Source organism: Saccopteryx leptura, chromosome 5, assembly GCF_036850995.1.
Source record: "Saccopteryx leptura isolate mSacLep1 chromosome 5, mSacLep1_pri_phased_curated, whole genome shotgun sequence".
Lineage (NCBI taxonomy): Eukaryota > Metazoa > Chordata > Mammalia > Chiroptera > Emballonuridae > Saccopteryx > Saccopteryx leptura.
Window position 1 is genome coordinate 194561780 of NC_089507.1, and position 12514 is coordinate 194574293.

The window sequence follows — 12514 nt, forward strand, 5'->3', positions numbered from 1 at the left end:
TTTTTTATTTTTTTAATGTTTATTGAGTTTAGTGATAGAGGAAGGCAGAGACAGACAGCCATATCAATCTGTCCCTTTATGTGCCCTGACTGGGAATCGAACCTGCATCCTCTGTGCTTCGGGGCAATGCTCTAACCAACTGAGCTATCTGGCCAGAGCTGGGGTTTTTAAACTGTAAATATGTAGAACAGATTGTAAGATACAGAAAGTATATGTTTTCTTTTATAGGTGTTTGTTTTGACCTGCCATTTTAAAATTAAGTCAAAATGCCAATAAGACCTGATCTCCAGGTATGTATGTATTCCTGGATCAAAGAAATGTATTTTATTTTATTTCCTAAAATTACTTTTTGTTTATTTATAGGTTTTAAGTGCTATAGTTTTAGGAAAGACAAGTTTTCTTGTGTTTATGACATGGTCAAAGGTAGAATAATTTAAATTAAAATGTTATTCTTTCATTTTTTTCAATAGATTTGTTTTCAAAATTATATTAAAAATATTTAAAGTATAGATGCTAATTATTTATGTATATATATATCTTTTACATTGAAAAAATCATGCACTGATTCATGTATAAAACTTATGCCTGGACATATTATATGAAGGTTTAAGTTGTAAGATGCATTTGGGTAGACTGACTACATTTTATTTAACTTCTATGCAGTTCATCCCCAAGTCTGGTGATCTGATTGTAGTATGAAAAGTCCTTATTAATGATGTTTACATTACTACTAGGGATGACAGATTTTATAAAGGTTATACAGTCATGTGTTGCTTGATGATATGGATGCTTTCTGAGAAATGTGTTATTAGGCAATTCTATCATTGTGTGAACATCGTAGTACACTTAAACAAATATAGATGAAACAGCCTATTATACACTTAGGCTGTATGATATATAGCCTGTTCCTCCTTGACTGCAAACCTGTACAGCATGTTACTGTGCTGAATACTTAAGGCAATTATAACACAATAGTAGGCAATTATAACACAATAGTATTTGTATATCTAAACATAGAAAATATAGAGTAAAAATATGGTATAAAAGATGGAAAATGTTATAGCTCTATAATGCAGTTACTATGAATGGAGCATGAAGGAATTGAAGTTGCTATGAGTAAATGAGTAAGGAATGAGTGAATGTGAAGGCCTACAACATTACTGTACACACTAATGTATACTTTTTAAACACTGTACACTTAGGCTAATCTAAACTTGTAAAACAACATAAGATTAAATCAAACACAAGAGAAAATGATGTGATTGAGAAACAGTAAATAGGAGATGTATGAGGCTGCTGCAAGCCTAATGGCATACTGTTTTACAGCATACGTCTATAAGTAGAAAGAGTACACTTTAAAATAATGATAAAAATTATAGTGTTGTAAATACATAAACTAGTAACAGTCATTTATTATCATTATCAAGTACTATGTACTGTACATAATTTTATGTGCTATACTTTTATATGACTGACAGTGGTAGTAGATTTGTTTACACCAGCATTGCCCCAAACATGTGAATAATGGGTTGTGATTGAAGTTACAAAGGCTATGATGTCAATAGGCAATAGGAACATTTTAGCTCCATTATAACCTTATAGGACCACCATCATGTATGTGGTCTGTGGTTGACCCAAACCTCATTATGTGGCACATAATTATACATATGTAATATAATAAGTTAGATGTATGTATGTAATGCTTAAGTCATAATAGTTGGAATAGTTTCTAAATAGTGCTTTTTTTTTTACTATTTAAATCTCATTAAGAAGTTGATAGTTATGTTAAGGTTTTATCCACGGTATTATGGATTATTTATTATAAAGTTTATTGTACTACTTTCATTAACAGGTATTTGGTTATGACTTTCCAATTATGACTTTCCAAATTAAGGCATGAAGTGGAAAATTAGTGCAATATGTTTTTTTCTATGTAGAATCTGACCAAAGAAATTTTATCTAAGTACATTACTCAATTTAAGAGTGGGCAGTTTTTTTAAAAAGTGAATTGATATTGTATAAAATCTTGAATTTTCATGTAAAAATAGTTCTCAAATTTCTAGCTTGCATAAGGTGATTAATTTTGGTTTTGATTCAATATATGTGCCATTCACTGTGCTTCTCTAGCAGTTGGAAAAATGCATTGATGATGCTTTAAGAAAAAATGATTTCAAACCTTTGAAAACACTTTTACAAATTGATATTTGTGAAGATGTGAAGATTAAATGCAGCAAACAGTTTTTCCACAAATTGGATAATCTTATATGCAGGGTAAATATTTATTTTGTTGAATGATTGTTGAAATTATTAGATAGCAATCTACTTTCCAGGAAGAAGTATTCCATTGGAAGAAATGAATAAAAAGGCTTTGGTAAGCTTGCTTATGCTTATCTAAATAAATCCTTACTTCACAACTCTTTTTTTTATTTGACGAGCTCCAAATAACATTTTGGAGCATTTTCTAAATAAATTTAAAAATAGCTGTTTTACAGAGTTACCATTGGGGAAAAATAGTGTACCTGTTTGAATAACTTAATCTATTTTTAAAGAGTTATATTGACTTTATTGGGGTGACACAGTTAATACAATTATATAGGTTTCAGGTGCCCAGTTTTACAATATATCATCTATATATTGCATTGTGTGTTCACTGCCCCAAGTCACTTGATCTATTTTTAAGAAACCTATCAGCATATTCTTCATGTTATATGGACGATGCTTGTTGCTTCCAAATAAAAAATAATTATCCAAAACCATGGACTTGATTTATCATATGTAAGGCAGTTTTTTTTTCTTTTTTCAGTTTTTTTTTTACAGAGACAGAGAGTCAGAGAGAGGCATAGATAGGGACAGACAGACAGGAACGGAGAGAGATGAGAAGCATCAATCATCAGTTTTTTGTTGTAGCACTTTAGTTGTTCATTGATTGCTTTCTCATATGTGCCTTGACCGTGGGGCTACAGCAGATCGTCGATAACCCCTTGCTCAAGCCAGTGACCTTGGGTCCAAGCTGGTGAGCTTTGCTCAAACCAGATGAGCCCGCGTTCAAGCTGGCAACCTTGGGGTCTCGAACCTGGGTCCTCCGCATCCTAGTCTGACGCTCTATCCTCTGTGCCTCTGCCTGGTCAGGCTGTAAGGCAGTTTTATATGTGAGAAAATGTGATTATTGACAATCTTTGCTGGTATTTGATATTTGCATTGGCTCTAAAAGATTGAGTAAAAATTTCTTGTATTTTAGGTACATGGAGCTTTTTAGAATGGAAGGTAACTGATTCATTGCATCATAGTTAAAAAGTCTCTTGAATTTATACAGATCTGCATTTTGTACTGAGTTTGTCATCCCTGGCTTTAGGCAAGTTGCTTTTTCAAAACCACATTTTTGTTCTTTGTCCTGGGAGATTATCATAATGGCTAACTTTCAGGATTTGTGAGGATTACAAAGCATAATGCCAATTCCATACTGTTTTGTGTTAACAGATGTTTAAATGTATACTTTTCATTTCAGGAACTTAATAAAAAAGATATCCAAACTGTTTCACTCGTTCTGGTTTCTTTTGGAAGATGTGGAAGAAATATCAGAATATTGGGGCAAGCCGGACTTCTAACTTTGATAAAACAAGGACTAGTTCAAAAGATAAGTATAGAATATGTAATATTTATATTAGGGAAATATGATGAAAGGTATGCTTTCTAACAAAAAAATGATTTAAACTATTGAAAAACAAATTTGGGACTTTATATAAAACTTTGAAATATTTTTATAACCCATAGTATATGTTACAAAGATAAAGATCACAAGAAAACTATACACAGGCTCTTTTGTAACCTTAAGTTCACATGATTACCAGAATCCCTAGAACCTTTACTTGCTTTATTTTCTCTTAAGCTCATCTTAATTACTATCAGACTATACTTTTTTTAAAATTAAGTGAGAGGTGGGGAGGCAGAGAGACAGATTCCCGCATGTGCCCCCACCAGGATCCACCCAGCAAACCCCCTACCAGGGGCTCTGCCCATCTGGGGCTGCTGCTCTGTTGTCTGGCAACCGAGCTATTTTAGCACCTGAAGCAAGGCCATGGAGCCATCCTCAGTGCCTGAGGCCAGCCTGCTCAAACCATTCGAGCCATGGCTGCAGGAGATGAAGAGAGAGAGAAAGAAAGAGAGAAGGAGAAGGGGTGGAGAAGCAGATGGTTGCTTCTCCTGTGTACCCTGACTAGGAATCAAACCCAGGACTTCCACATGCAGGTCTGACCCCTTACTGCTGAGCCAACTGGCCAGGGCCAGACTATAATTTTTCAAATGTATTGTCAGCCAGCCATGCTAGAATGTAGGATATTTTTGTTTTGTTCATTACTATATACCCAGTGCCAACAAGAGTGTCTGAGATATAGTTTACATTCAAGTATCTGAATTAATAAAAATAAAAAATACCAAAAAACTTCAAATAGTAACAATGCCAAAATAATCTAAATGTGATTAATTTATTTTCATTTATTATATGAAAGTACTTGAACTAGGAATTTGCAGGGTGAAATAAAGGTCTTTTGCCTGGAATTAGGGTTTAACTTCATCCATTGCCTTTCAAAGTGGTGAAAATAAAGTGAGTTACCAAAAATTAAAAACACAATGTGTGAAAGCATAAATTTATATTTATATAATACTAGAATTTTTATTTTTATTGATTGTTCCTAGGATTACTATTTATACAAATGCTAAATTACTATATATATTAAATTATAAGTACATTCTCAAAATTTAATTCAAATTAACTAGTATATACATTTTCCTTTACATGGTTGCCTGGTTTGAAAAATCCAAGGAGATAATTCTGAGTCGAGGACATTCAAAAGATGAAGCTGTTACAAATATGATAGAAGATTTATTTGATCTTTTGATGGTAAAACCACATTGATTAACTGATGTTATAAAGCATGTGCTTATTTAAAAAAATTTATGTTCTATATACCCTGTGCCTAAAAGTCACTAATAGATTGATTAGTGTCTTGGTTGGATTAACCTTTTAGGATTGTATAAAACATTTATCTTGAGTAATATAATAAAATAAGTAGTTAATACATAAAAGTTAAATAGTGTGGTGAGTTCAAATGTAATCTGATACTTTATTACTATTTGTGGTGGTTTAAATTATAAATATTATCATTTACTTTTCAGGTCATATATGACGTCAATGATGAAGGTATAATAAAGATTTTATTTCTATGGAACAATAATTTGCAGTTAAGAGTTTCAGTATAATTTTGCAGTTCTCATAGTATTTTCCTAATAGGAATTCATTATCTAATTCAATGATCAACAAACTTTTTTTGTAAAGGGCTAGATAGTAAATATTTTAGGTTTTGTGGGTGAAGGAAAAAAATTGAGGATAATATGTAGGTACTTAGGTAACAAGAAAGAAAACAATTTTTCACAAGTGTTTTATTGATGCAGTTCAAAAATTCAAAACATAATTGAGTACAGTGTTTTTTGTAATACAAGTACACTAATGAGAATAGCACTTTTTTCGTGGAGATGACATTTCACTTAGGTTCAAAGTTAGCTTTTGCTGTTGTCAAAATTGATTACAAATGTTCATTTGTTGGTGCTTATCTGTAACAAGATTTTATGTATATTGCATTAGAAAATGTCTTTTCATGCAGATAATGACAAATACTGATATCAATTTATAAGCATGATTTTTAATTGAGCATATTTATCACTTGGAAAGCATTTTTAGAATTATATTGGGTTCTTTTTTTAATATTTGTCTTTTAGAATGTCACTACATTGTAAATTGATCATTTTCAATTGAAGAGTAGGTGGAAGCTCCTAAATTGCACAATTAAATGAATTTTGACATGGTAATTTTCTCTTGCACTTACATCAATGTCCATAAATGCTGCTGGACCTGTAGTTAGAACTTGAAAAAAAAATACCCCCTATAAATTTGTGTAGGTATGGCGAAGTCACTTGTTTTAACTTTTGGCAACCCAGGAAATACAGAAAGCAGTTTGTCATTACTTGTGATTAAGATAACTTTAGTTTCATTGAAATGACTTTACTGAAGTATAAGTTTCTTAAACAGCATGATTTGCCTTGTAATTTTGGGTTGAATTCATTAAGAAACATTATAAATTCTACAGCCCAAACTATTCACCAAAGTCATTCACTGGTAACTGATGATGGCTAAATTCATGAGATTAAATGACATTTACCTTGATGATGCTGGTTCAATATTACATGATAGATTTAAATATTTCCACAGAGTACTTGTTAATGAATAATATAGCCATACAGGAATGGGTTGTGGGTTGCCAGCCCTTGAGCTAATGTAACAAAATTTTTAATAGTTCACTGAGAATGTAGAGCATGTTACAACTCTTATTTTCCATATGGTTAGTCGGTGTCTTGTGCCAGGCAGTCAGTCCAAGTTATTTTACCTTTATGTTGCTTGAGGAAGAATTTCCTAGGATTGGTAATTGAGGCTGATGAATTATTTGTAAATAAAAAAACAGCTGCTATTTGCAGCCTTCAAATCCAGAAGGTTAAAGATCAATTGCCATTTATTTCAATAGTAGTTAATGCTACTTTTTCACTGATTTTTTTGCAATTAGCATACGAATCTAGTTTGAATTCTTACATTTTTATGAGAGAAAACAGTCTTAACTCACCAGTGATTATACAGTGATCCAACATGATTTTTTTAAAGTAAATTATTATACCTTTTCCCCCTATTGAGTGATTTTTCTTTTCAATGGGGTTGCTTTGGAAGGTTCTGCAGTTTTGCCATTATTTAAAATTATTTTCAAAATTTGCATTATGATATAGCATGTGGAAAATTTCTTTGAATATATTTAGCATTGATAAAGCCTCGTCTTTTGAAAATAGGGTTGACTTTTTAGAAATAGCTCAAGATATTTAGATCTTCATGAGGTTGACAGGTATTAATGACAGTTATGTAATTTAGTATGACTATTAATGAGGCCAGTTTCTAAAAACCTCAATAGAGAAGTTTCCACTTTTGAATTATACTATTTATTTATTTCAAAAAAGTGCCTTGTGTACCTGAAAGGAGAAGCTGGCTTTGGATTCCTTTGCCAGAATTAAGATCAATCACATCTGTTGAATAGTTTTTTCAAAGTCACCATGGCTAGTTAGAAGCAGAACGAGGACTGAATTTCATGCTTCAGGCCAGTCAAGTGGGCCTTCTTCTAAACTGAACTAGTACTTCCTTTACATTAACTTATATAAGTAAAGATTGTCATTTAAAAGAATTCAAAATACATATTTATCAATAATTTAATACTTTTATTCAGGTAAAAGGCAAATAGTGGCAAGTTTTGTACCTCAAATTTGTGCCCTGGTTATTGACTCAAGAGTGAATATTTGTATTCAGCAGGAGGTAAAGTCATTTGTTAGATTTTCCTTTGAAACTTAAAAATGAGAAAGTAAAGAATATTTGGTAGTAATTTATGAAACTGAATAATCATTTTATCTTGGCACTAAGTTATTTATCATGTAGTATAGATCTAATGTCTTAATTCATTGCCTGACATGAATATGTTATCTAAATATTTATTGAAAATGTATAAGCATATGGGTTTATGTATATACGTATAACTCATATGAAAAGAAATTATACCACATACATATTAGAAGTTTATAAGTATTTAAATGCTAAAAATAACCTGTAGTAGTGTGTGGATGTATATACATTTATATAACCATAAGAGCAAATATTAATAAGGAAATATTTTTACTTTCCTAGTTCTTAAAATGATAAACATATTTCATATTGCAAAGAATATTACTGCTTTAAATACAGAAATCATGGTATATTCTTTTTTTTGATATTCAATGTTTTATGGTTTTTTGTAGTTACTATTTTATACTTTATAGTCTTTCTTCTACCGTTCTCCATTCCCTGCATAAAATACTATGATTAAGAAAAAATAGGCTTCCAAGTTTATGTACCTAGAATATTTTTGTTTCACTGAATAAAAATATTAATGGATTGTCTTTTATTTTTTTCTTTTCTAGATTCTAAAAAAAATGAATGCTATGCTTGACAAAATGCCTCAAGATGCCAGGAAAATACTTTTTAACCAAGAAATGTTAATTCTCATGTAATAATTTATACTGCTTTAATTAGTGATTCAAGTCAAGAATTTAAAGGATGTTTTATAAGGCATTAAAGCAACCATGAGTTACATTAACAATTAAAACTGATAAAATTGTTGTAGTTTTCTAATACAATTTATGGTTATATTTTCTGCAACAGTGTGTGATACCAATTATAAATTTTATTGAAGTTCTCCTTTCCAAATATATGGGTTTTCTGTTTAATTGATACTAGCCTAGTATATAATTTGTTATTTTGATTCACAGGAATAGTATGGGAGAAAGGATTTTAGATGCTGGAGGTAGGTTTTTTTTTCCAAAATGTTTATATTTGAAATTATTATAAATATATTAGTAGAAAGTATCTTTTTAGTCATAATATATTAATATTTTAATTTAGTGAGATTATGTGAGGGAATTATAGACTGTACAGCCAAATAACTTTAATTCAATAAGTAATTACTTTAATAAGTAATTAAATGGTAATATTTGTGGGACTGAAATAATTCAGCATGACAATAGTTTTAATATCATTTCATTATTATGAGTAATAATTAAATTATTATAAATAATTAAATTTGCCAATAGATTTTAATTACTTATGCTAAGAATTCCTCAAATGGTATTTCAGTAAGTTAAGAGGTAAAATATTTTTGGGATTTATATATTTATTCTTAAACAATGTATTTATTAACAACTCAAATTTTCTTTCCTAAGTTTTATGTTAGAAACTTTTGATGTAGTGATTTGCATATAAAATAAACCCCTGGTTTATAGTACTTTGGAATAACTTGAAACATCATATTACATAAAGGAGTACAGATTCTGTGATTTATAGACTATTGTATGAGTTATTTTACAATTTACAACTCTAATAATGAAAGGCATAGTTGTTGAAATATTTAGGAGTTTCTTTTAAATATCCTTTTTAAAACCTTTTCACTCCTTTAATAAATTTGTTGTGTTATTTGGGCTGTATTCATTCCTATAATGATGAGCTAGTTCTAATTCATATGAAGAAAAATGGCAGAAGATGAGTAAATTACACTAATATTTTTTGATATTACTTATTCTGATACCTTATATTGATTTTTATACAATTTTAATTTTCATAATTCTAAATAACACATTAATTTTTTTCAAGATTATGACTTACAAGTAGGTATTGTAGAAGCTTTATGTAGAATGACGACAGAAAGACAAAGACGAGAACTGGTGTGTCACTGGTTTTCAATGGATTTTATTGCTAATGCATTTAAAGGAATTAAAGACTCGGAATTTGAAACAGTAAGTAGTATAAAAGTAACAAATTAACACTATTTTTTGAAAATTACTATACTTTTAAAAGGTCTCTTTTTTTAAATTAGGATTGCAGGATGTTTCTCAACCTTGTAAATGGCATGCTTGGAGACAAGAGAAGGTACAATTTAATGCAGATTATTTAATGTCAGAAATGAACATGTAAGGATAGGTGATATAAATTTTTATCACTTTGATAACGACAGAACAGTATTTGCAGTGCCTGGCACCTTATAGATGCTCAGGACACATTGGATCACTGAGTGAGTTTACATTTACTTTATTTACTATAGAAAGAAAGAGTGAGGGGTTGTTAAGTGCAAGGAGTCATACTGTTTGGATTTGAATCATAAATTTCTCTCTCCCTGTTCTAACATTGGACAGATTATATATAACCGTACTTTCCTCTGCTTTCTCATATGTAAAATAAGAATACTGATGATGCCTACTTAGTATGTTTGTTGTGAAGATTAAATAAGTATACGATAGTACTTATAATTTTATTTGACTAAGGAAGTATTCACTGAATTTAGCCACTTTTATTAGAAGTATTATTCACTTCTTTTCCCATTTAAGTCCTCTGGGAACTTTCATTATATTAATAGTGTAGGTAAAATAGGAATCTCTGCTAGAGTTGACAGTATGAAATATAATATGGTGCAATCACTGTAGTCAGAATGGTAGGTTGAGTAGTATCCTCAAAGTAATATGCTTTTTATACAGAAACAAATTTCCATTAAACTTTAAAAAAAAGTAATAAAGAAAGATATATGATTTTATTAAAATTGTATGGCCATTGCCTGATTTTTTTTTGACCCTAGACATGATTTCTATGACTGGTCAAGCTTATGCTGTGAAGGTTTATTAACTTCTTTTTTTTCCACCTCAAACTTTTTATTTCAGGGTCTTTACATTTCCTTGTTTATCAGCATTTCTTGATAAATATAAGGTAAGTTTTAAATTTAACATATGTTTTAGTTATTGGATGAATTTTGATGCAAGGGTCAAGTGAATTACAGATTACTAATTGACGAGAACAATCAAAATAGTTATATTAGATCACAAATACAACTGGTCTGGTAGTCTATAACTAAGAGATATTTTATAGCATGACATATTTGTAACCAAAGATATATGAAATATAAAGGCTGTATTTCAAATATTCTTCTGTTTCCTTAATCAAATCCATTATTGATTTATCATCCATGGATATAATATTAAAACTAATACTTTCAACCTTTATTTTCACTTGTAATATTTGTGATTGCTTGGAGCTAGCTAATTTCTGTGTATAATTCTAAGCTCTTTTTTTATTCCCAAATTGATTTAAATGCAATAGTTATCGTCTCTACTTACCTTCCTGCTATAATCTTTTCAAAAGAAAAGAAAACTCAACCATGAATATTACATGATCATAATTCTATGTTGTCACTTTTAAAAGCATAGGATATATTAGTTTTATATGTTTATTTTATTAGCTGCAAATACCATCAGATGAAAAACTTGAGGAATTTTGGATAGATTTTAATCTTGGAAGCCAGACTCTATCATTCTACATTGCTGGAGATAATGATGTAAGTGTTACTCCCTGTGTACTATTTTATATGTATGTATATGTGTATATAAACTATCAATTCAAGAATGTAGGTTTTGTATATTTTTCTAGCTATTTTAAGATATCTGTAATTTTGATTAGCATGTTAATGTATCAAACTAATTAGACATGAAAATTTTCTGATGTTCTATTGCATCAGAAAAATTAATGTTAAAATTTAATACTAGTTTTGTAACACATTTATCAGATAGAAGTTATATGTTAATATCAGATAAAATTTAACATTCATATGAATAAAGTGAAATGAACCTAGAAAAAAGTTACTGAAATACAGAGGCGCCAGAAATAACGTTAATAGATAATGACAAGTGGTCTCCTTCATTCATATAATCTTCTGTTTGAAAATATTGAGGAGTTGGTTTTTTTAAAAAATTTATTTATTAAATTTAATGCAGTGACATTGATAAATCAGGGTACATATGTTGAGAGAAAACATCTCTAGATTATGTCGACATTTGATTGTGCTGTATACCCTTCCCCCAAAGCTAAATTGTCTTCTGTCACCTTCTATCTGGTTTTCTTTGTGCCCCTCCCCTCCCCCAACCCCTCTCTCCTTCTTCACCCCATCCCCCCTCCCCCCAACCCCCACCCCTGTTGCCATCACATTCTTGTTCATGTCTCTGAGTCTCATTTTTATGTCCCTTCTATGTAGGGATTCATATAGTTCTTAGTTTTTTTCTGATTTACTTATTTCACTCCGTATAATGTTATCAAAGTTCATCCATGTTATTGTAAATGATCCGATATCATCATTTCTTATGGCTGAGTAGTATTCCATAGTATATATGTACCAAAGCTTTTTAATCCACTCGTCCTCTGACGGACACTTGGGCTGTTTCCAGATCTTCGCTATTATGAACAATGCTGCCATAAACATGGGGGTGCATTTCTCCTTTTGGAGCCGTTCTATGGTGTCCTTGGGGTATATTCCTAAAAGTGGGATAGCTGGGTCAAAAGGCAGTTTGATTTTCAGTTTTTTGAGGAATCTCCATACTGTTTTCCACAGTGGCTGCACCAGTCTGCATTCCCACCAGCAGTGCAGGAGGGTTCCCTTTTTTCCACATCCTCGCCAGCACTTATTCTGTGTTGTTTTGTTGATGAGCGCCATTCTGACTGGTGTGAGGTGATATCTCATTGAGGTTTTAATTTGCATTTCTCTAATGATTAGTGATGTTGAGCATTTTTTCATATGCCTATTGGCCATCGTATGTCCTCTTTGGAGAAGTGTCTATTCATCTCTTTTGCCCATTTTTGGATTGGATTGTTTATCTTCCTGGTGTTGAGATTTACAAGTTCTTTATAAATTGTGGTTATAACCCCTTATCAGACGTATTGTCAAATATATTCTCCCATTGTGTAGTTTGTCTTTTTATTCTGTTCTTGTTGTCTTTAGCTGTGCAAAAGCTTTTTAGTTTGATATAGTCCCATTTGTTTATCCTGTCTTTTTTTTTCACTTCCCCGTGGAGATAAATCAGCAAATAT

The 12514-nt window shown here is 30.8% G+C and overlaps 1 protein-coding gene across 1 annotated transcript in view; it reads left to right on the forward strand.

The window, feature by feature from the left end:
- The first annotated feature begins 266 nt into the window (after positions 1-266).
- SYCP2 (synaptonemal complex protein 2) overlaps positions 267-12514 on the forward strand; it is a 92946-nt gene continuing 80698 nt past the window's right edge. Inside the window, 12 exon segments of the mRNA XM_066386601.1 lie at positions 267-290; positions 2128-2271; positions 3506-3634; positions 4793-4897; positions 5173-5197; positions 7314-7399; positions 8038-8123; positions 8386-8420; positions 9263-9405; positions 9486-9538; positions 10321-10366; positions 10896-10991. Coding sequence (XP_066242698.1) covers positions 267-290; positions 2128-2271; positions 3506-3634; positions 4793-4897; positions 5173-5197; positions 7314-7399; positions 8038-8123; positions 8386-8420; positions 9263-9405; positions 9486-9538; positions 10321-10366; positions 10896-10991 — 972 coding nt within the window.